Source organism: Neodiprion pinetum, chromosome 5, assembly GCF_021155775.2.
Source record: "Neodiprion pinetum isolate iyNeoPine1 chromosome 5, iyNeoPine1.2, whole genome shotgun sequence".
Taxonomy (NCBI): Eukaryota; Metazoa; Arthropoda; class Insecta; order Hymenoptera; family Diprionidae; genus Neodiprion; species Neodiprion pinetum.
In genome coordinates, this window is record NC_060236.1 from 34,642,415 (window position 1) to 34,667,459 (window position 25,045).

Here is a 25,045-nt window from a genome sequence, read left to right on the forward strand (position 1 = left end):
TCCCAAATTCGGTGGGCCCGGAGATAACTTGACGTTTCTGCATTACCGACGATCGTGTAAAATTCCGATGCACACGAGTCAATAACGACAGAAAACTGCAATTTTCCCCGTGTCCTTCGCCAGCAAACCCGTCCTACATAAGTAGGTAGGCGTTCTATGCATATAAAAATTCAACGGTTGAAAGGACTTGAAATACGTTGTTTCACATCAAGTGCTGATACGGGGAATCGATGAGTCGTTTTCCACCGCCGGAAGCGATAGGTTGATTCCATGAAGATTCACGGTGGCAGCTCGATAATCGCAAATATCGTTTGCTTTGTGGTTGTCGGTTGATTTGTCACCGAAGGTAGAGATTCTTGATTCTCCCCTCGGTTATTATATTGTACTCACCAACTCCGTGGTCCCGGGATCGGAGGAGATTGATTTGTACCTCGAAAACGGCCCGGTCGTCGAGTAAGAGAGTATCGGACGGGTGTTAAAACGTGACCCCGAGTTTATCGCGCGGAGCCGGGATGATATGCTCGGAGTATTTGCCCGTTGGCTCGGGGCTGCGTTGCCCTCGGATTAGAGGACGTCTGCTCGATTTCTTCTAAATTAAAACCAACTACCGACTAGCATTTGACACGCATCCCGCCCGCCGTAGCCGGCAAATAACGCGAGATTGTCTTTTGTCTTTAACTGGTGTAGAAAGGAACGGCACGCAGCCGTTTTTCGCCGCTTTTTAAACTGCCGAAACAACTGCCGTCAGAGGCATTCTGCTGATCTATCACAGTCAGACGTTAAAAAAGAGTTAAAATAAAAACATCGCGTTAACCTCATATCACCGCACCACGCGTTTATTTGACAACGAAAACCCAAGATGGCATCGCAAAGTCAAAATTCTGTCAACGTAAATCCGCCCGCTAACGGACAATCCGCATCACCCGATATATCCGCTCCAAAATCGTCTCAACCCACCCAGGAAACCATGCAGCAACAGCAACAGCAACAACAGCCTCAGCAGCAGACAAATAATTTTGAACCAATTGACAAGAGTTCATCGAACACCCTTAAGGTATACCCTCTGTTAATTTATTACAAGCAGAAGAAACTTATCGTTGGCTGAGTTAATCTGTAATTTTGTATTTTCATCTTGGATATGACATAACTGTGGGGGTTTTGCGCAGGAAGTACAATGACCGAGATTGTGCAGCTTCTGGAATTCTCTGGTTAATCTTTTTTAGGAATTCTTCTTGGTTCGCTTACCAGATTGGTAATCCCAGTTAGATAATGCAGTGCAGTTTGTTCTTCGTTGTAAAATTTATAACAACCATTGTGTTCTTCAGCTTCTTTCTTTTTAATCTAAGACTTGGGTCTTGTCTGTTTTTATAAACTAAATTTTTCATTTTCCCAATCAATTGTCTGTTCCCAATAGTTCTTTATCACACCATATATCTGGTGATAAAAAACATTCCGTAGCACGAATCATCCATGTCAGATTAAATGTAATTATTAACTAACTGAATAATTAAATTCCTTATTAATAATAGATATTTGGCGAAAATTTTAATATCTTGTACACGTCGAATTTCTTAGAAATTGTTATCCAAATTGATGATCAGTTGTGATTGTTTCTACTTTGCAATTCGTATTTATCTAAAACATTTGAATATATTTCATGCGCAGTTTACTCAATCTTTCATACTTTATCTGATTTTTATACGAGTGTGAAGATTAGATAAGAGGTATTTTTTTGTTCGTCTCATACTTATTATTCAAATAAATACAGAATCTGAGGGAAAAAAACCAAACGAAGGTTTCACAATTTTTGTTTCAAATATGTAAATTACTTGATCAGTATTGTTATTATTATTATCATTATCAGAAATCCAAAAAAAAAAACTACATATTCCATTTATTTGTCCGTAAATTTTCAAATCTTTGTTCGTACTCTATTATTTTCAATCTATAAAACTCGCAGAAAATGCAGCTAAAGTTAACTAAAAAATCACATATATATGTCTTTACAGCGTAACCCTAAGATGAAACTGAAGAAAAAAGATCTGCTAAAACTTCTCGGATACTTGGAAGGAGAATTGCAAGCACGAGACATCGTCATAGCAGCTTTAAAAGTAACTCTATAATATCCTAAACATCAATATAGTGATGATAGATTACTTAGCTCTGAAGAATCTAAAAGAATGAGGAAACGTGAAAAATTTTCAATTTCAGTCAGAGAAAATGAAGCATCTGTTGAACTCGCGTTACCTCTGCGGCACAAACGATGCTCAGGCTGCTTTGGCAAGGGATGACGCCGTTTTGGGTGGTGTGATAGTCGCGGATAAGAAGCAAGTTGATCAACAAGTCGCAAGTCTGGAAGCATTGGTAATGCAGCAAAGACGGACGCAGTGTCGTATGGCAAAAGTTCTCAAGGATGCAGAGATAAGGCATAGAGCGGCAAGTGTAAATTTGATTGAATTTATCAAAATTTAACGTGTTAAAAAAAAAAAAAGGAAGACAAGAACCACCAAAGTAAGCCAGTACTGAGATTCAAACAAGGCAATTTCATTGGATTTTTCAGGTGATCAAGGAGTTGGAAGAAGAGAAGCGAAAACACGAGCACGACACGGCTCAAGGTGACGACATAACGTACGGTCTTGAAAAGGAGAGAACACGACTTAAAAAGGAGCTCGAGCTTGAGAAACAGGAGAAAAAACGAATCGAGCTTGAGCTTAAAAAAGCCAACGATACACTGGAAGAGGAGAAGAATCGGCAAAAGCAAATCGTCTTGCTTCTGTTAGCAGAGAGAAAGAAGATAATAATGAAGTACATAGAGGAACGCAAGAGGTCCGAGGATCTGGCCCAGATTTTGAGCGAGGAAAAGGTGCGGATAGATTCCATGGCCGAGGGGCTGGAAGAGGAAAGCAAAAAGTCTTTGCAGATGGAGGCCGAGCTTGAAAAGCAACTGGCGCAGTTTGACATGGAGAGGCAACAGTACAGGCAAGCAATAATCAAAGAAGAGAAACGGGCCAAAGAGCTCGAGGTAGAAATAGAAAAACTGAAAGCTGAAATGGAGACGTGGAAGGACACTCAGAGTCGAACCGGACCCGCTAGGGTAGTCGGTGTGGCCCCACCACCTCCACCCGCGAAACCTGCTAATTTAGCCACAATGCCAACCATGAGGACTGCGACTGCCCCGCAAACGCGTAAGTATAAACGTCGTGTTTGCGAAAAAGCAATTTTGCACACCATCATGGTTCAATACTTAATTTTTATTCTCATACCTTTTTTCTGCCAAGTGAAAGGCACAGTTCTGGGAACAGGAACACCTATGGTGAGCAGTAAAGTCGTTCAGCCAACAGCTACCGTATCTAGCGTTCCAGTAAGCGGACCCAGTAAGTTTCAAACTTTCCAAATCTACGCTTTTCAACTTCGATTTAATCTCTTCCTGGATTGTTAAAAGAAGGAAGTATCGGTCGAGCGTGGAATGGGATTAACAATTTTTACTTTACCATGGTTTACTTGTTGCAGCAACGGGATTTGCTCGATCTGTGACGCCAGGGCAAGCTTTGAGGAACGTCGCTTATACTGCACCACCACCACCATCAACAGGAACTGGTGAGACTTCCATGCCAACGGAGCCACAGGTAATCCAACTACACTTCCCAACACATTCTACTCTCATTTAGTATTAGCGCTAAGCCTATTTACACCTGAAGAAGATGAATGTCTGAAACTATGACAATAATCATCCCGTTCTTAATCAATTAGCCACTGGATACCACAGCTTGTGGTACTGGGTGTTGAAAACAACAAAAAAAAAGTCTTACCTTTTTGTTAACATGCTCTTCCAATAACTTGCTGTTCGTAAAATAATTAAAACTCGCTATTTCATGTATATAATATAAGTGTCAAGTGTCTTGAAGGTACAATTTTTATCCAAGTTTCCTAGATCATTTTTACGGGATTACATTCTTCAAAGCAAATAGGCTCGCAGCTTTTGAAATAGAGAGAAAAAGCATGAAAGAATTATTAAAATTTGATGAACAATAAACTATAGAATTTATAGTTGTTATCAAAGATGAATGAAGAACAGGCACGTTCATTTTCGCAATATCAACTGACTTCGTTAAGAAGAATCGTCGTTGAACTTTTTTTTTTCTATCAATTTTACATACGAAGTATACTTTTACGTAATTATTATTTTTTGATAATAGTAATAATAATAATAATATGTACATATATACGTGTAATGTATATGTATACATATTGAATAATTGACAATGCGTTAGAATTTGACTCATGTTAGGTATAAATCTGAATTCTCCTTTAACGCAGCATGCAAAAATAACGCACCTACGTGATTAAAACACATACATAATACTGTTGCCAAACACTACCATATTTAATTCTAGTCATAGCTCGTTAGTGATTACGATACGTTATACATATATTTATTTTTTCCTCTCACATGCTTTTTTGTTTACTTAGTATCTGTGAATACACATTGATCCCAAAAAATTGAATTTAAACAGTATTGTTTCTTTTCTTTCATTTATCGTTATACACATACATATGTAGTATATATATGCTTAAGCTCTTGTTTTAATTGTCGAATTTTCTAATTGATTCCTTTAATTTACGAAGTAGATTATTTCGATTGACTAAAACAGAAAAAGAAAAAATTATAATTGAAGTCATCCAAATCTATACTCGCTACAATGCATTTTTAAGTTAACAAACGAATATTACATATCTAAGCACAAAATTTTATTCTTATTGTTTTGCATTGTGTACATAATGAAATACGATTATTATTTGGTATGTACGATTATTATTCCTTTATTAAAAGCTCTATGCAACTCACTACTGAGAACCTTATTTCAAATCTTCTACCTGCTTACCCTCCTTTAAGCACCGTATCTATAATGCGTCTTTGTTAATTATGTTTCCGTAATCCATAATTCAATCCGAATTATTCCTACATACACCTTATTTCTAGTTATAACTATGTATACCGCTTTCTAAACACACGATTAATTGAATGTGGATTCTGAATTATTACAGTGATTTCTCCACATCAGTAAAAAACTGTAAACTCTGACTTTATATACGTCAGTTGAATAACTCGGAATACTAAAAACCCTCCTCCTTCCTCTAGACAGTGATTGTTGTATTGATGTCCTCGCATACTTATTAACAGATCTGTTTGTTGTTATTTTTTACCCTTCCTCCTTCTTGGATTTCGTTGAATTCCCGGTCGCTTTGGTTTGGTTCTACATTCTAACTTCGCAAATTGAAGATAAAAATATCGGGTTTGTCAAGCGAAAGATTGCTAAGCGTGCGTTAATTGGTTTCATAGGCACTAGAAAAACGGCCGATCGCCGCGGTGTCGTCGGCAGGTCCGACGAACGCCACAAAGCACGCAGCGGTTGGACAAAGCGGTGCAAAGCTTCCTTACCACGGGTCAACAGGTTCGCCTCAAATACCCGGATTACCCCTGGCTAAAAAGCCGTCGATATCGCGAGGAGTCCCACCGCCAGTACCACCCAACAAACCTGTCGTGCCGCCAAAGAAAGAAGCAGCATACCTAAGGCGAACAGAAACAGCTCAGCTCCCTCAAGACTCCTCAAAGTTTGCCAAACAAAACACTTCCCATCCAGCTACGTCAGCCGCCTCTGTTCTGTCCCCAAGCACCACCTCCACCTCCTCCACGCAGCCCTCGCATCAAACTGTCACTTCCTCGAGTCATGCGGTAGAAGATGAGGTCGGTATTATTACGAATCCACGTTGACGTGATTAAAGTAAAGTAGAAAAGAAATAGAAAGTTATAAAAATTCAAATCAATACCGTATAGAAGCATTTCTCTCATAATGATACGAAAAGAGTGTAAAATTTTAGATAATTTATCAAAAACGAGTTCATACTTGGTGGACGAGTTCATATTTCTTCTACTTCTATTCAATTTCAGAGCACTCCTCGCTGATATAAGAATCGGGACGAAGATCCGTTATCTCGCTAAGAAGAAAAAAAGTGTCTCCAGTCACGCAAATGCATATGTATATACAGTAATATCGTATATATACATATGTATATATATACACATATATACTGTGATACACATGTATATAGATAGTAAATAGTATTTTATAAGAGTTCAATAGAGCGATGCGAGACAATTACGGGGAAAGAGTGTGAGAGATGGTACTCATTTAGGATGTACAAAATTCGTCTCAGGAGTCGCACACATTCGTCAGTTACTTATTTTAATTATTGCCAATAACATTATTATTATAACAATTGCATTAAACAGTTTGTATATTGTTAGATTAGACTAGCTAGTCAAACTAGCTAATGTCCCAAGATTTTCTCCTGAAACTCAAAACCGACGATACTTTTAAATCGTTAGTATTATTTCAGGCGCAATACTTCTTTAGATAAATTAATCCGAGTAAATGCCCGATGATTCTTAGTTCAATTCTCTGTTGTTGGAGTAGACTGTGTTACATGATTAAATTTAACTAAATAAATAAATAATAATAATAATGATAATAGGTGAACTCTCGACGAGGAAAGATAAGAGAATTGTAATATGTACTATACGACGATCAGTATATAAAACCCGGATACTCGTAAAGATTTGGAGCCAGGATTAGCTACTGTCACTGCCTCGGCGAGATTGACTTTTACAAAACTAAAGATTTCATGCGACATGCAGATGCTACGAGAAAAGTTACTACCTACATGTACTAGGTATACAAATAACTAGTTAATTGAAGGCAGCTTGCTAAGTCAAGGAGTGAAAATATTTTCAAGAATGAATGAATTCTCATAAACTAACCGAGCAATGATTAGTTTATGTCGGACGTAAAACGACTCGTTGCAAAATTCTATGTCACAGATAACGTGGAATGTGTAATTGAATTATATTATCTCTATTGGTTCTGTGAGTCCTTTGTGATATCGGTTTTTGTAACGTCCTATGTAAACGTTTACCTATACTAAACAGATACATACACCTATGTATATACACTATACATATATACATGGATGAATTGCGAGTAGGCGTGTCTCTTTAACAATGAGATGAGGTTTTCTTTACAATGTCTGAACAAAGAATTTCACAGATATTATCGGTACCTTGCGTTTATTCATTATTATCGTATCATATGTTATACCTATACAATATATATAAATGCGCTTTCTAATTAATTATAACTTAAGGTACTTACCAAGTATGCGTATGAAAAATTACAACTCGCCTCAGAAAATCGATAATGCTGATTTATTTGTTGATCTATTTTCTTCAGGAAAAAAGCAAGTAACTTAAGTCTAATATGATAATGATGATAATAATAATAATAACAACAACAACAACAATAATAATAGTGATAATAATACTAGCTGAAGATGTCAAGTCTCAAACGGAAACTTTTCTACAAGATAAAAAGGAGACATCGATGACCAATTACTTATGTTTCTGATTCAGTTGAGCTGGAATTCTTGCTTCGATTCGTATATTATTTGGCAACAAAGAAAAAAAAAAGTTACGACCACCTTTACCGTTATAGAGGCAACTATTCTGATGTTACTGAATTTTGTTTCTCATACGAGTCTTCCAGACATATTTTCCCCAAGATATATTGTTCTGAATTATTGTAATTCGTAAAATCTATCTAATCTGAGTTTCGTTTCATTGTTTGAAGCCGCGAAATAGATTTACTTCATGTTATTCGAAAATATCTTTCCTTCGAGTTTCAGTTTCGAAATTCTCAATAACGATTGATTAAACGTCATACAAATGCTTGCAATTTGTGATTTTCTTAAAATTGTTGTACATAATTTATAGCAAACTGATTAAGAAGTCAACGATTAGCTGATAGACTTTTCTTTGTTTTATAAACTTGTAAATAATACTATAATAATATTTTATAGCGCTATATACAAATAAATATTTGCGCTTATCTTGAGTTATACACATTTAGGTAGTATTTATAATAGATCTGTGATTGTAATATTTTTTTAACTCTACCATATTATTTATATTATTGCCAACTATGCGTGGCGCGGTATATTGAAAAATTGTGGTTTTTGGATCAGTTTGCTTACGGATTTCAATTAGTAGATAAACCCTAGCCATAGTTTATACTTGACTTGCGAATACCGTATAATCAGTATAAGTATACATAAAAATTGTAGTTTGTATACGTTGTGTACATACATACCCAGAGTATTGTGATTCCCTGAAGTAAGATACTCGTGTGTGGTTCAACAATAACGTCACCTGCAAAGAGCGTCGTGTAGAAAAATGTATTTACCTAAATATGTATGCGTGTAGTTCATTTTCCAGTGTCATGCGATTACAGTAAAGAAAATTAAAATCAAGAAAGGTTTTCATGCGAGAGAATATGAATGTAAATATATAAAGAAAAATATATAAACGTAGTTGTATTGATCGATGTAGCAACAAGTAATATGATAATGACGATGATACGTGAAAGAAGAAACAAAAAAAGATGTAATTTGCAATTACCATCAACAACATCGATCACAATGACTTTACTTTAGACATACACAAAGTTTAGCACAAAATTTTCATATAATTTACTTTACACAATTTCCTTAAAACGTACGACTGACTGCTTCACAATCATGCTATGGTCAACACAATACCCCGAAATGTTAATTTTTCAATAATACTATTGTTATCATCCTGATAAGACTTTCATAAAAAAAAAAAAAAAAAAGGAATACTTATAAATATAATATACATTGTACAGCAGCCATACTTATTGCATAGCGTGAAACTGTTTGAGCATTTCGAAAATCCTAAGTTTCAACCTGTACAATATTTTTAATACAACAAAAATGATGATACGCTGTTAATATAATATGTAAGCTACATATTTATTTATACGTCGGCTATCCGTCTAACCGCGTGTATAAATATCCCTGCGTACTCGAAATGAAAATGATCATAACTTATTCTCTTCTAGCAACAAAATTGTACTTAACGTAAAATGTAAAATAAAAGATCTGTGTGTAGATATGATGCTCGTAATTACGCCCATATCGTCACCCTGTTAAAAATTATTTTGTTATAAATCACATAACACGTTATGACCGAAATTCGGATGTATTTTATCATGTAATTTAACATGTGAATACGAATTAATACATAACAAATCATACGATAAATCACGAAGTATAGATTATAAGATAAAATACACAACAAATCATATACCGAAACCTATGATTTCTCATATGATTTACGTATTTTATGTTATAATCTATACTTCACGATTTACTATGAGATGTAAAAATACGTATTAAATCGTATTCACATGTTAAATTGCATCATAAAACACATCCGATTTTCGGTCATAACATTATGTGATTTATCACAGAATAATTTTCAGTAGGGTTGATTACAGTACGAATCAGACCGCCGCTACCTAAGAAAATATGACGTCACAACAGAAAAACATTCATTAGGCATATGGACGTGCCTACAGACCAACTTCGTGCTACAAACATGCTCTAAGGTTTTATCATGGAGCAATATTAATGGTTTTATATATTGCAAATTTCAAATTACCCTCATGGTGTATTACACTACGATTACCCTTAGATTCTCGTCATTTTCTTCTCATGTCAAGTTTTCGAACAGTATAATAATATTTGAATTTTAACAATGAGGCGAAATCTATATTAACAATCTTTTATCAAACTATGATTAGTAGAGTGACCATTTTAATTTATTTATAAATATGACTACACATGAGCTGTCCTTAATTTTAAAATTCATTCATTCATCATTCATTCCCGGTGTATTTAGTTAAAACGGTGTATCTTGTTAAAATCAGTGTATATCGTTGAAATTATGATGTATTGTTAATAACGGTTTTTTGTCGAGGCACTATATTTGTTTATTGCACTTTTAATGTTCTCGTTCTATCGTCTCTCTTTTTAAATTTGCTTGGCTTTTCGAGTGTTGTAATTGTTAATTTAACAGGTATGTCCCCGTAGTTTAAATTTCCGTTATTATTTTTAAATGGTCGATTTTCGATCAGTTACTATTTCAGTTCAGAGAGGAACACCTCCGCACCTCCTTCCTCCTGGAGAGACGTAGACCAAACCCTTCTACTTTCAAATTTGTGACCAGGTTCCCCACTCCCTGGGTCTAACCTAATCCACTCGTGCCGTGTTCATCGCGCATTTATATTTGAATCATTACAACAGAATATCTTTCGTGGACACTTATCGGTCTAGAATGAAAGCATTGTGATTTGCGATATTTAAATTGTTACCGCAATCGGTTTAAACTTTGGAACGCACCAATTACATCACTGAACTCGAACGAGTGCTTCGAACTCTCTCGGCACAACAGATAACTCGCCGATACGATCCCCAGATGTCGCTACGAATATTCAGTAATCGCAAAACAAGAGACTAGCATGAGAAATGGGTGGGAAAACTCGTGTTAGTAGTATGCATGTACCGTCTTCTCAAGTGGTCTGTGGTCCTTCTACCCCGCATCCGATGGTATTGGGTATAGCCTGCCGGTGTTTTACAACGTTTATATAGCGTTGTTCCATACATGCTCCGCACACATCAGCGTGAAGCACGTACTTAAACAGCACTGCACAGGGCCAATAGCCACAATAGCAGTGGCACGTTGATTCTGCACAGAACTGAAGTAGACAGAAAATACTGATCCAATAGTACTTATCTATCCATTCCTCGATTTTTTTTGCAAAGATATTATTTAGGTTTTAAATCGATTTCAATGGTCGTATAATGTTAGGACGGTAATTATTAGAAACAATATATTATGTAGGGAATGACCTCATGTTTCTATTTAAGTCTGTTAAATACCGAAGTGAACTATTGTATCTAAAATAGCTTGGCTTGAAAAGAAAAATAAAATACCCTCGATATCAGAATTCAAAATCATTTTTCCACCATGTAAAACACATCTCCCTCATTCCTAAAACAGGAGAAAAACTTCAAATTGTTCAGTGAAAATTTAAGCAAATATGAGGAATTAAAATTATTCGAACCCCTCCTTTGTTTGATCACTTGTGATGCCTTCTATTTTTGAAAGGATCCCCAATATGATAAAAACATTGTCTTCCTTGTAAGATAGAAGTATAACCACGCAGCATATTTTATTTTTTAACATTTTTTCCCAGGTGAAACAGTGTTGCGATAATAATGTCTCAGTTGGATCTCGACCCTCAATTCATGCAAGGACTCCGTCTCCTACATTCGCCGAACAAGGATTCAGCAGAACAACTTCGGTCCCTTCTTGATGACGCAATCAGACAAAAACATGGCCCAGCGAAAATGCTCTGCAATGTTCTCCATAAAAAGGTACAAATAATAGATTATTTTTATTTTCCCAGTCCAGGTCTCAATTTGTTAATTGTTCTTGATATTGAAAAGGCACTGTTCAACAGCATAGTATCAACATTATTGTTTAATCGCTTCATTTCAATTTTAATAATATGCTATATGAAATCTTATCGATTTTTGCCTCTCCCCAAAAATTAAAGGATCAATCTTTGTTCCATTGCAATATCGCTGTGAATTCATTTATTTTTCAGTACACAATGGAAGAGCCAGTGCTTAGTGACCACAGCAGTGGTAGTAGCAAGAAGAGCAAAGGATCCACCACGTCATCCAAGCACTCGAGCAAATCGAGTAAAAACAGTTCACCCATCAACCTACCTTCGCACGACACTCCCCCAGATATTATCCAGACAGATGACACTTTCGCCCTAGAGATTCTAGAAGATGATTTAACATGCGTCATTTGCAAGGGAATGGATGTAGGGGCAAGGAACCGACTTGTGGAATGTGTAGAATGCCATTCTCTCTATCATCAGGAGTGCCATACGCCTCACATTCTGGATACTCAAATAGATGATCCGAGACTAGTTTGGTATTGCTCGAGCTGTTCAAAATCTCAACAGGTGGGTAAGGTTTTGTTTGAAAATTTTATGCCCGCAGACATTTTTTCATTTTGAGGCAGGTCTTCTAATTGTATTTGGAAGCTTGGTTGACTTTCATTTTAATTATTCCTTCAACTATCTCAGGCGTCAAAGGACAGAAGTTCGCCGCGAACTATTGCCGAAGGAAAATCGAAAGATCACAAAAAATCATCAGGTTCCATATTCCTATATTAATGTATCTATATACCTTTTTATTTTAATTTTTAATTTTACTTTATATTATATCAATATGAACAAAGCTGTAATTGGCGTTATTGTTTTCTGAATCGTTTCATCTTTTCCTTTCTTTCATCTAAACAGCTACAATCATAAATAAGTTAAAATCATCATTTCGTACACAAATGTTAGTCTGTTTTTTAGTTTCTTCTCGTATAACACAAGCTGAAAAAGTACACTGTAACGGAGATGATGGACTAACATGAAAGTTTCAAAGTGATCACATTGGATATATTGAAGCCGGAATATGCTCTTGGGGTACTTTCAAAAAATTTTAATTCCTTGTGGTTATTTGCACGCATTCGCGCACTAAAGTAATTGTCTTCGGTGAGTCTGTCGTCCGTTCGTATCTGTGATCCACCCACTACGTAGCCGATTATTATGTGTGCGCGTAACGTGTTTTATTTTTCACTTTTCGAGTAAACACGTACGTTGCTCACACACGCTGCTGCAAAATATCACTGTCCAATAATGCAATTCAACCGATTCCTTTGAATAACGATAGCGTTAGCCGGTGTGGATAACATGTAGTAAAGTAAAAAATAAAAATAAAAATATACACATAAGACGAAACTCCAAGCATGACAATGTTTGCAATCGTCACAATTATAATAAACTTAATGACACAATGTCAAATGTAGCTGCACTATTAACGACGTACGTTCTTACAGTACTAGCTCATTCATAGGTATAAATAAATACAATACATAGAGAGAGAGAGAGAGAGAGAGAGAGATACATATGTTTGTGGCCTGAGGGGGGGGGGGGGGGGGGGGAGAACCTGGAGACAAAAAAAGGCGCAAAATAGAAAGAAAGGATAAGATAGAGAGATTTGTGTATTACTTAAGTACAGGGCTGAGCAATGTCCCAAACTCCCTGCCTTCCCGGACCACATTAGTTAATAATTCATACTTATAGATCAAACAGACATAACGGACCTAATCAATACTAATTAGATCAATTCGATAGTTTATAGAAGCGCATAGAGAGCCATGGCAGTGCGCGCTGAGTTAACTCTTGCCAAGACGCGATTTCCAGTCAAAAATTTGCGAAATATAAAAACGATTCGCCAGTCTCATAAAAATATATGTAGAAAAAAAAAAAAAAAACAATTGTAAAAGACGAAAAGAAAAAAAAAAAAATCCGCAAATGTATTAAAGAAATATTGCAGTAAGGTATAATATATTATCACTACTAACGACACGTGTCTTCAATGCGCCAATATTTCGAATAATTTCGCAGTATTAAAGACGTGCGCCTCGGTTTGGATGGCCATGTGTATCACCGTGTATAAAATTTCAATTCGATCAGAACCTATTCAGGCACCTCAGCCTGACACAATTGTATAAAACGTACTTTAGATCGCGATATACATATATATATATATACCAATATATATAATATTGTTCTTGACGATCATCAATAATCACTAATAATTAATAATATCAATAATTATTTATATAGAAGATTAATAATAATTCCCGATAATAATCATAATAATTGATAATAGATATTTCACCAGTCCGTTATTACAGTATTATTTCATAACAACCTTGGCTGTTACTCTTTTTATCCTTCTTCAATATCATCATCATCATCATCATCATTATTACTGTATAGAGTATAAACTAAATAATAATAATTAAAGAAAACAATATATATAAAAAAAAAAGTAACGAAGTAAATGATAAAAAAAAATTACGTAATCCATGTACGTAGCTAGGCCTAGAGTAGACTGAGCTGCTCTTAATAACGCTTATTCATTAATCCTATGTCAATATCCTTAATTCGCAATATAATAATTTTTTTTTCAGATCTGTTTCTCGCCAGGTTTCTTCACCTTGTTAAACGGGTCGTATATACCTACGCACGACCGTTTCACATGAATTCACAGCGGGCTTAGCTACATTTTTTTATTTTTATTTAAGAGATTCATTGGAATAGAACCACGCAGCTTAACCACTTAAGCTTCTTAAGTCGTAATAATTATTTTCGTGACAAGTGTGCATAAGATTTGGATTTCATGAAGAGTGCGAAACTCACATATGCGCGCATCCCACAAACCGTGTTTTCTGTACTACCTCTCGTCAAAAACTACAAAGCAGTAGAGTTGTTGACGAAGGTAGCACAGAAAAGAATTATTTTAGTATGTGCTTCCATTAGCTTCCATTATTGTGGTTTTATCTTTGTATTTTTTATAATTTATTTATTTTAAGTAGAAGAGCATGAGAGTATCACTTTCCGTAAATGCTGTATCAACATGTGAAGGTACATGTAGTAGGTACGTATAGTTCCTAAAAACCCTCTGGCTAGCTTGCTACTATCCGAGAAGGTATGTCATGAATTTTTGAGAATTCAATGTTCTTGGATCATCAGGTCTTCAGTCAGTATTTAAACCACAAATGACTCCTCGCACACCATCGTCCAAATTAATAACAACAGTCCATCATCATTTAGAACAGTTGCTAATCCTTGATTGGACTTGATCTACGAATTCTTGCCCAACTTGCCGTTTTTACCTTAAAGATTAAGTAAGTTGTCCCTACACCTTAGAGAAATTTTTGACCGACATTATTTAGTCTTTTCTAATACTTCTTGGCGTTCCAATCTCAACGACTTTGTCACATCACCATTTTAATCATCAATATCATCACCGGGAATATCGAAAATAAAAAACGATCCACTAAAATCTCACTGGTTCTGCAGCGGCGTGTAGTATACTTATATGTATATATGAGAAATGCGGAGATACATTAGATGCGAAGTTGCGCATATTCGAATTATTCTTCTTCCTCAACTTATTCCTAGTTTTTTTTTTCTTTCATTTCTCTCGTATCTTTTCCCACATTTCCAACACTGCATATTATGGCTTTCGTTGACTTATTGATAGTCTACAGTCTCTGTACCATAGCATTAACGTTTCCACGCAATTTATGGCATCTCTGAAGCTGATTTAGTCGAGGCACTAGTCAGTATTCATGAGGGGGTCATCGGGTCCTAGAGCAGAAAGAGCCAGGTTGTGTCAGCAGGCGCTAGTTTCTTCTCCTTCAAGCGTACATGCCACGTTCTCCAACCTGTGCGCAAGATGCAGCTTGCGACAGCCCGCATCAGTTTCCAAGGCCTCTAGGATCTGTAAGAGTAAGTGAAACAAAATCGTGTAAAATTCGTAACAACTTGCCGAGGCATAATCGTAATACTAATTTGGATAAATCAGACAATTCGTTCTCACTTGTTCGTAATATTTGCTGACATAAATATAGAGCTCTTTGAGTGCGGCGATAACATCAAACTCATTGGCATGAGCGGCGCTGAGCTGTTGCATAGCACTGGACATCTCCTGATCAGTAATCAGTGGCAGTCTTTGCACGTCACTGTAAAACCTTCCGACTTTTTCCCTATAGTGCGGTATATCCTTGGCAAAGAGAAGTTTATTGGACGGTGAGTCTTTTCCCAGCCTGTGCTCGGTGGTTGAGCACGAATCCATGAACGTCTGCGCGATTACAGAAAGACTCGAGTCGACGGTGGTTGTTTTGTTTATGTCAAACATGAAATCAGGATTCTTGATGAAATTCACCCAGAACCTCAGCGGCAGGCTGTTCGATTTCCAGGCATGAGGCACTTCGGGGTCGGTAAGTCCGTGTCTCTTTGCCGCCTCGTCCAACAGGTCAAAGAGCCACTTGACGGCACTGGGCAATGCTTCGTTGGCAGTTAAAATAGTGTTCAAAAAATCGTCGACAAACTTTTGCACTGTTCCCTTGGTCGAGAGCAATCTGGTGAGAAATATCTCTGGGATAGCTTTGTGGGTCCTTTCAGGAGGGTGATGTTTGCCCCCTGTAGTTCCCATTCCTGGAGGATAATGCCCTTCCTCTACCGGTCTGACAAGATGATACAGTCTCTGGTTGCCCCCGTGACCACTTTCGATGTCTCCGTTGGCTGTTATAACGGGAGGAGAGTGTTGAGAATTGAAATAAATCCCCCCCGGAGAATGAGAGTAGGATATAGGACTGAGCATGGCATGGTTGGGAGTGGAAGAGAGATGACCCGACGAGCAATGATTGCTGTGATGATGCGATGGCTTGCAGTTATGACACGGTGGTTTACAGCTCACAGAAAAGCCGTCGTTTTGTCTGGGTATCAACGACATCACCGCCGACTCTTTCACCCCGTAGTGAGCCAGCGTGTTTATTTTCTTCCATTCCTCGTTACACTTAGTTGTCAGATCTTCATCCTGCAAAGTGAGATGTCCTCCACGGCCGTGTCGCCACTCAAGATCAACCTCATGAATGGACGGTCGTGCTGAAAATGGTGTGTTTTTATACAAGGCGTCTAATATCTTTGATTTCACTTGGTTTATCGTATCGCAGTCAAGCACTTTGCATTGTATTTTCTCATCAAGGTCATCCTGAACTACGTGCAATGTAACAACGCCATGTTCTATCTGTTCACGCAACAGTCTTTCCTCGGACAGAGAATACCTTGCATCGTGAGTTATAACATCGACTGGTCCTTTCTCGATCTGATGTTTTATTGCCTTGAAGAGTAGGAAAAGCGACGAACCGGCGTAATCTTTGAGGTAGTTATACATGCAAAGCGCCATCCAGTTGGTGAGCATCTTCTCAACAACAGATTCCGTTCTTCTCAACATCAGCTGAGGGTACTTTGTACCGACAGATTTATCAATTAGACGAAGCAAGAGATTCATCAAGATGTCAGTTGCATACTCCATTTTCCCCATAAGAACGACCATCAGAAGCGAGGCAACATTTACCTTGTCCCTGATGTTGAAGGACTTCTGTGCTTCCAGAGTATCGATAAATGTTAGTATAAAACACTTGTTGTTTATCAGCTGCTCAAACTGCAGCATAGCAGCATCATAATTTGTTCTCGGTATGTTGTTCCGTGGTCTTGGATCGTTCAGTATGGGATGATCGATAACGCCAGGAAAAAAGACCTTCATGATGTAATTTTTGTGGTCCAAGGTTGGTATGCCTGACGATTCAAGGTCCGCAGTAAGATCGGTCATGTCCGTTTGAAGCTCTGCAAAAGCCTGCTTGCATTCCATGCGAACGTTGCTTTCCAAAGTATCCATCTGTATCTGAATCCGTTTGTATTCTCGCTCAGCCTGCGTGCTTTTTCTTCTGTACAAAACGAGAACTACAACGAAGAGAAAAACCAGTCCAAAAGTACCAGCTGCAATTCCTGCGATAGCTTCGGGTGGAAATGGGTACGATTTGATAACGTCATACCGGAGGTATCCAATGGGAAACCTCAAACTTTGCCCGACACGAACGACGACCAAAGGCAGACCATCTTCCATTTTGATTCCAAGCTCGTCAGTGTCAGTTGGCTGCTGATCAGGCGGAGTGCAAACGAGCTGCGTTAAAGCCAGGGATGTCACGTTGCACGGCATGGTACCAACGGTAACATTAACGTCAGACTCGTCGCTTGCGTGATTCAAGTTTTCACCTTCTATGACGAGTGTATCTCCTTTGTAGAGTTTCACGCTATTTGGAAATGGGAAGAACTTTGGATCCTCAACATATAGCAGCTGATTCCTCAAGCTTTGAAAGTGCTTTTCCAGGTCTCTTACGGTTTCGACGTTGTCCATAACAAAACCTATTCTTAAAGCTAATTGAGATTCCTTTAGAACTTGAGATCCATGTTTATGGAGAGATCGTTTGACGCGCTGTTTCACTTTGAACTTCTCAGCTATGCAGGGACTTGGGCATTCCATTTGGGTAGGATTCAACACCGTGCAAATAGTTTTGTTAATCGGCACTGGATCGTTCTCAAGATAAACCTCCATCTCCGGTTTTTGTATTGTATCCAGATTAGTGCCGTGTACGGTGATCATTCTCCCGCCCGAAGCAAAGCTCCTCAGTGGTTTTATCTCCATTATTGTAGGATCGTGCGTATAGTTGTACGGATTACTGTCCAGAGTACGATTCGCGCCGTCAATGCTCAACGTGAGCCGTCTTATTCGCCGCACCCGTCCAGACTTGCTAGTCACACAAGTAAGCCGAGTACTACTAGCTTGAGTGGCATTCACCTGACACGGGAGTTCGTCCAAAAATGCCGAAATCGTACTCCCAATATTGAGATACATCCCAGAAATAGCCAACTGCGTCCCGCCGCTCTGCGGTCCAATCGAGGGATACACACCGGTCAACTGGATGTCTTTGTAATTAAAAAGTACAGCACTCTCCGTGTACCCGGCATCGTTACCAACGACGACTGAGGCCGTAGCCTCATGAGGACTAGGACCAGTACGGCAAACTATTTTTACAGAAACCTCGTAGTCCTCTAGAGCGCAGGGTGTATCGCCAATATGTATTTTTCCCTCCACGTCGCTTTCCTTGAGTCCCAAGTTGCTTCCTTCTATGGTGACCAATGTACCGCCTTCGATCGGACCACTGAGAGGCTTTATCATGTCGATTCTTGGCTTAGGACACTCCAAGAAGGGTGAATAGAGGCAAGAGTGTCTGTAGACGCAGCTGTTTTCACACCAGGTGCACTCGTATTGTGGGTCTCTGGTAACGCAGAGGGAACAATCCGCGTGCTCTCTGTGGGAACCAAGGACTTCGCACTTGTAAAGAACCACTGTGGTCTGATCGACGTGATGGTTCGTGTTCCAGACAACAGTAACTGCAGCTTCATATTTGCCCGATATTGCCTCGTAGGAATAAACAGTTTTGTCGCATACGATAAAGCGGTTGCTGTCGACGCGTGCTTGAACCCTGAGATTTGCACCTTCGATTGTAACGATACACTGGAAGCCTGTATGCCCGACTTGCGGATGTGGTAGGTTTTCAACCTCAAGAACTATTTCCTTCGGCACATTGTTTGGAAGCATCAATGGTTCATCCCTCCTAGCAAATCGTGGACAATATTGAACTCCGTGCGTCGCTAGATGCGATGGGTTCTGTGAAATCAAGTTTACCATCAGCACAATGTCTAATGACATAGAGGAAGTTATGGATAGATTTGCATATCTAGTACGTAACAACGTGACTAATAAAACAAGAGGAAACAATGATCATTAAAGTAACACCACGCATATCTATCCTGTTTTATACTTATAAAACCATCAATCACAAGCACAAAAATTTACTATCTCCAGCTCAATAAGTTTTTACATTAACCTTTAGAGGGCTGGCCTGGCTTCTTTTAGAGCCAGTAGGTAACTCGGAAACCCCTATTTATATACATAAATCATACCTTTGAAAATATCAAATTTCAAGGGAAAAATTCCGGCTCTCTACTCTATAAAGATTAATCTCGTGTCAATATATATGTAAATACTCACATTTTCTCCCGAGATGACATTGCCTTGGCAGCACGTGGTGTTGTGAGTGCATTTGTTCTCATACACACACCAGCTGCAAGCCCACTGAGCTCTGACGCATTCCGAGCACATGGTGTGCCTGGAGCAGTCGTAGTAGGCAAAATTGCGTGATACAAAATCCTTGTTAATTTCGCTTGAACGGACAGACAAGGGTACCAATACATGATCAGTATCTTCGGCGATGCTAGGTCTGCCTAACACAGGCGGAGTTGGACAGGACAATCCAAAACGAGTCATCTGAGCATCGATCGGCTCAGCATTTCCAAAGACGCATTTGTACTTAGCACCTGTCGGAAGCTCTGGCAAGGTTCTGATCGTCAACCTGACAGTTGTTATCTGATTTATGGGTATTCTGTCTGGCAGCACTTGCTCGAAATCTATGCACTGCTGTCCTGTACCCAATGACAACCATCGAGGACTGCTGTGGCTAGCTTTCTGGCAATCACCTCTTACCGTACACCTGAATCACATCATCAAAAATTCGTTGACAAGTACAGAAATAAAAGATTATGAAAATCAAAGCAAAATATTGAATACTAAATAATGAGTCTAGATTAATTACTCACTTTTTTTCCAACGAACACCAGCCGCAATATGGATCTTTGGCATCCAGACAGCTACTGCAGTTGGTGTAGCTGCTACAATGCTCTACTTTGACTTTGATGATCTTCGAGGTGGATAGTACGTAAAGATATTTTCCATTAGATGAGATTGTAGTATCAGGCAGTAGTTTTTGTCCCTTATCAACAACAATGCTTTCGTAAACAGCTGCCTCGGCTCCTGATAGCAAAACCTTTTTCAAAACTCCGTCAGTTGTTCCTAAAAACGCGACCGTGTGACTTTCTGTGTTTGCTATAGTAACAGCGGACACAGATGTGTTATAAAAGTGTAGCACGGCCTGAGCAACTATTGGAGAGACACCAGAAATCTTGAGTCCAACTTCACAAAAATTTAAAATATTCCCCGTTGTCTGTAAAACCAAATTTCATCATCGTTAATTACAGTACAAGATTGTCGACATCAAATCAAAACTTTTATACACGTTTACTTACTCCTGCCGTTGGACACTTTCCATCTTGGATAGGACCACTGACATATCCCATGTTCCTGTACTTGATGCTCCCATTGAAACACATGTGTATATTCTCGTTGAACTTCATTTCTATGTCTTGCAAACTGTAAACGCATACAGCAGATCGAGGTAGAGGTTCACTGGTAATGCCTTTGCTTGGGGAAAATACCGACACAAAGACCGGATCTCCAATAGAAATCCCAAGCTGCATTGCCAGATCGCTACCAGCTGGAGCAACCTTGGCATCTTGTACTAAATTGTAAATGTGTTGTCTTCCGTCACCAGTGTCAACGGTACACTGAAGGGTGACTTCCGTATAGCTATCGTAATTTGGATCGCTAATGCAGCTGCGGGCGAGTCGAGAAACATAGCCAAGTTCCTCTTGCTCCGGTAGATGCGACTGCTTTTGAACAAGTACAAAGTACGCGTAATCGCTGGCATTAAAGCCGTAAACGTATTTGACTAAGAAATGATCACGATATTTCACGTCGATGTGTAAAATAGACTGCTTGTTGAAAGTATACTCAGCAAACTCCAGGGTGAATAGTTTTCTACTTGAAATGGCAGGAACGTCATGCCGGTAGTCTCCGTTGTTTGTGAATGTCGTGCCGACGTATAAAATGTTTGTTCTACCCCAGGGGTTGTATTTCTCCGGGCCAACAAAGGCGTACGTTGATGAATTGTCATCGTTTGCAGCCACGCTGGTCAGAATGAATTCTGGTTTCAGGGATATGTTGCTCATTTTGTACTTTTCGCAAGCTCCCTGAAGCAAGGAACCACAGACGATGAGGGTACGAGAATCAAGGTCAGCTACTAACACCTTGTTCACATTATCCATCAAAGAAGTAGTTATCTCCTTTGATGTACAACCACTGGCATGACACTGCGGATTGTCCATCCTTGGACCTGAAATAGTTTAAACTTGTTTGCATACAACTCTTCCAATACAATCATCGCCTATACGAACATTTGCTGTACAAATAATCTTGCTCAGAATTCGATTCTTCTTCAAAAAGACTCAACAATCTTTTCAAGCAGTACAATGCAGCAGTGGTTTCAGTCATAAAAACAAAGTATAAAAAATTGCTGCAACATATCACAATTCAAAAGATGAATCGTCTCAGAATTTATTCCTAAATCAAGTCCAGTACAAACCATGATGAAACGCTGAAGAATGAAAAATAAAATCGAATAAGCATTACAATGGTATAAATATTTACCAGTTGAAACAATCGCCTCTAATTGCAGATCCGAGTCTAACTGCATGAGTCTGTTAACAGCACCAGCGTATAGCCTGTTGGTGATGGGATCAGTGGTAAGGTGGTTAAACTTAAGGGCACCTTCTCTAGTGGTGTTAAGAACTAATGGAGAGAAATTGGATCTCAAGTTGCCCAGCGAAGGAAACTGAGCAACGATGTGGGGGGAGGTTTTTTCAGGTGAAAGGGGGACAGGACTGGTCGGTGCGTCCATAGCAGCAGCCGCTATGGTGACTAAAAGCCACGCAGCAATTGGCAGCGATGATACGGGCCCGAGGCATTTGGAAAACAGCGACAACCGTGGAGGAGGAGGTACTGGGGGTGAAACAGGAAAAGGTGGTCGTGACCTAGGGAGCCTCATGGTGCACAGGGATAACAGGCACTGTGTCGCGACACAGTGAACTGGGGTACGAAGTGATTTAGGAAATGTGATTGGAGTATGTGCCCGGCTGGTAGTTAACCAGTGGCAGAATGGCACTACCAACTACGCCAGCATCCAGACGCCAACATGACGCTTAACGCTTCATGTCCCTGAAAAAGTGTAAGACAAAAGAAACTAATTAATTTTGGAGTAGGTCCAACATAATTACAATTAAATTTCCACGATTGATTCAACACTTCTAGGTCTTAAAAAATATCGTTCGAATTATTTGAAAAGAAACAAACCACTGTCTATACTACAATTTGAATGTTCTCCCAAGTTTGAGTAGCCGTCCAAAGGAAGTAGTCATTCATACTTTGTATTTGAAATTAGTTTCAGTATTAGAATCATAATTTTTACGAGAAAGACTAACTTTCAATGATATTTCTCAACATCGATCCATATTTTCATTAATTAGATTTCAGTGTCGGTAAAATTCCAGAATCAAACTAAAATAAGATTGCTCGGGATGAGCTGTTATTAAACCCTATCTGTGACAATTCCACATACTTTCAGTTCTTGCAGATTCATTTCTAGAACCCCACTTTATATACGTGTAGTGATTGAATCTATTTTGAGATATCAGAAACAATTGCCAGCAGCTATAGCAGTATTTAAGAACTCTTGCTGCATTGTCTAACGAGTTGGCAAGGGGAGTTTTGCAGCTAGTCATAAAAGACTGTGAGGCAAAGTGGACGGATATGAATTGAGCATGGGGGGAAGAGGAGTTCAGATCCTGCTGTTCAAAAAGCTATGGTAGTGTTGCCATTGTTCCAATAACTCAACGTGTAACATGTTCGTTTTATTTAAAACAGAACACGAGCAGAGATGGAAGTCGCTGTTATATTTCAATTCCTTTTTCAGTTATCGACAAAAAGGAGATAGTTTATTGGTATGTAGAGAAAAAATTAAGTCGTAAAATAGAAATTAAATGTAAATGGTGAGAAAGGGGGGCGGGGGAGGAGTAACGCAGCAAACAAACACACTCACCCAAACGTAATCTGAAATAAAACGTATGGTTTTGTATCCTCGCGGGTATCTCTTTGTACGCACACACGAGAGTACCAGAGGTGTGAGTGATGATAAGAGGAGTGAACTGAAGTACGGAACAGGTGCGAGAAACGATTCAGTTTAACCTGCTGCCTCGCGGGAGGATAATAGGCGGAATTAAAAAACGATTTCGAAGTCCCGCTAATTGCGGAGAAGAAACGAAGAAGGAAGGGTATAATCCAAGGAGCTCTCACCCTCTCCTCTCATTCACATTAATCAAAACGCATCTCTCGCGGCAGCGTTGTGTCGCACGCACAACCACCGCAATCCCAGCGTCGTTGTGTGGATATAATTGATACCCGCTGCATGTGAAGAGAGGAGAGCCGATCGGAGTAGGTCTTTGAAAATGGTGTGTATGTACCTAATCGCTAGACGCATACCTTGATCGCCGATGAATCCCGATCGTCGCCGTCGCCGTCGTCGTCGATCCGTCGTGAAGTCACAATGACGGTGCCCGATTTATTGTTTAGTTTTATAGCGGCATAATAGCTAGGGTACATAGCTGGGCTCCTATACCTCACCGTCCGTTAGATCGTCGTCATCGCCGCTACCGCCGCAAAACATTCCTCTGATGTATAGAATTTCTTATATTTTTTTCTGCCTCTCTCCTCCGCTCCTCTCGCGAACGCTCGCTCGCACTCGCTCGCTCACTCTCTCTCTGTCTTTCTCGATCACACTCCTCTTCTCCCTCGCACGTATTACTGATCCTACGTTCGTTCGACGGCACGCACAACAAACCATCCGCCACTGGCACTTGTGAGATAACAGGAAACAGCGGCGATCGGCACTTCGTTAACCAGTGTCGGACCGCCTACCGCAAACTACGGGATGCTCGCACTGTCAGTTCACTCGCGATAATACTAATCTGAGAGTTAGGCACGACCGCCATTAATGTTCGACTACTGACGGAGGCCGTGGCTGACCGCTAGGCGCTACTCGCTAGGCTACAGCGCAACGTGCGCTGCCAGCGCTTGTCGCTACCCCCACTCCCGGACTCGAGGCGATTATCGATATCTCGGTTTCGACCAATTGCCCAGCATTGGTTCTCCCACCGAGCGTTACTGTTGGCCGGAGCGTAGTCACGTGGTAGTCACCGACGCCGAGGATCGTAAACACAGCACAGTCGCAGTAACTCGCGCATAGAACGCCGTCGAGGTAATCCACGAATTTTAGGTCTGCTAAACGCACAGCTCATTTGATTGAACCGTTGTCGTGTTCTTATGAAAAATACTGAATGACAGAATGGCAGTACAGCCTACAACGTCGAATGTATACTTATTTTTAGGATTAAATTGAGAAGTTACTATTGTAATCTATGTCTGGTGTCTCCGCTCACAATCACCAGGTTCGATAGACCAAGTTCGACAGAGGTTGTTTTTTTTTAGTTATCGGCAGCCAGTACGGAAGCTCTAAAATCCCAATCGAATGACTGATCGTCAGCTTACGGACTATCCGGCAACGTGAGCGAGACAAACTGCCGAAAATACTGGCGGTCAATAACCGAACGGAACACAATCCAAAGTGCCGAGGCGCAACAAGTTCCATAAAACCGTAAATGCCGGGTGGCGACCATTTTACTTAAATGAAATTCTCTGACTCTTCCAGTCATAAAAATTCGGAATTTCCTGACCTTTTGCAACGAAATTTAGGTGATGTTGAGTGACTTTTACACCCAAAAGGTCTAGAAAT

At 39.3% G+C, this 25,045-nt stretch overlaps 3 protein-coding genes across 4 annotated transcripts; 2 read left to right on the forward strand and 1 right to left on the reverse strand.

Annotated features, from left to right (window-relative positions):
- Positions 1–205: 205 nt before the first annotated feature.
- Naus (cortactin binding protein N-terminal like nausicaa) lies at positions 206–8,772 on the forward strand. 2 transcript variants are annotated; one of them, XM_046625146.2, is made up of 8 exons: positions 206–1,054; positions 2,010–2,111; positions 2,212–2,436; positions 2,561–3,185; positions 3,279–3,374; positions 3,511–3,626; positions 5,342–5,746; positions 5,951–8,772. In XM_046625146.2, exons 1-8 carry the CDS (start codon positions 860–862, stop codon positions 5,963–5,965), a joined length of 1,779 nt encoding a protein of 592 aa, XP_046481102.1. In that variant the 5' UTR covers positions 206–859; the 3' UTR covers positions 5,966–8,772. The 2 variants fall into 2 exon arrangements, with proteins under 2 accessions (XP_046481102.1, XP_046481101.1); XM_046625145.2 differs by having other exon boundaries at positions 5,342–8,772.
- Positions 8,773–9,254: 482 nt separating this feature from the next.
- LOC124218559 (integrator complex subunit 12) lies at positions 9,255–12,170 on the forward strand. The gene is made up of 4 exons (XM_046625100.2): positions 9,255–10,531; positions 11,175–11,355; positions 11,589–11,957; positions 12,081–12,170. Exons 2-4 carry the CDS (start codon positions 11,197–11,199, stop codon positions 12,168–12,170), a joined length of 618 nt encoding a protein of 205 aa, XP_046481056.1. The 5' UTR covers positions 9,255–10,531; positions 11,175–11,196.
- A 1,478-nt stretch (positions 12,171–13,648) lies between these two features.
- PlexB (plexin B) lies at positions 13,649–24,305 on the reverse strand. Its single transcript, XM_046625144.1, has 7 exons — positions 23,737–24,305; positions 21,850–22,416; positions 20,610–21,535; positions 20,124–20,527; positions 19,519–20,017; positions 15,442–19,134; positions 13,649–15,342 (listed from the first exon to the last, which is right to left on the reverse strand). Exons 2-7 carry the CDS (start codon positions 22,244–22,246, stop codon positions 15,235–15,237), a joined length of 6,027 nt encoding a protein of 2,008 aa, XP_046481100.1. The 5' UTR covers positions 22,247–22,416; positions 23,737–24,305; the 3' UTR covers positions 13,649–15,234.
- Positions 24,306–25,045: the final 740 nt, after the last annotated feature.

Coding starts and splice junctions, on each gene's coding strand:
- Naus (XM_046625145.2), top strand. CDS start 860: ATGGCATCGCAAAGTCAAAATTCTGTCAACGTAAATCCGCCCGCTAAC. Junction 2,112..2,211: donor TCGTCATAGCAGCTTTAAAA/GTAACTCTATAA, acceptor TTTCAATTTCAG/TCAGAGAAAATGAAGCATCT. Junction 3,186..3,278: donor TGCGACTGCCCCGCAAACGC/GTAAGTATAAAC, acceptor TTTTCTGCCAAG/TGAAAGGCACAGTTCTGGGA.
- LOC124218559 (XM_046625100.2), top strand. CDS start 11,197: ATGTCTCAGTTGGATCTCGACCCTCAATTCATGCAAGGACTCCGTCTC. Junction 11,356..11,588: donor GCAATGTTCTCCATAAAAAG/GTACAAATAATA, acceptor TTTATTTTTCAG/TACACAATGGAAGAGCCAGT. Junction 11,958..12,080: donor GCTGTTCAAAATCTCAACAG/GTGGGTAAGGTT, acceptor CAACTATCTCAG/GCGTCAAAGGACAGAAGTTC.
- PlexB (XM_046625144.1), bottom strand. CDS start 22,246: ATGAGGCTCCCTAGGTCACGACCACCTTTTCCTGTTTCACCCCCAGTA. Junction 20,018..20,123: donor TGGTGTTCGTTGGAAAAAAA/GTGAGTAATTAA, acceptor GATGTGATTCAG/GTGTACGGTAAGAGGTGATT. Junction 19,135..19,518: donor ATGTCATCTCGGGAGAAAAT/GTGAGTATTTAC, acceptor TTGATTTCACAG/AACCCATCGCATCTAGCGAC.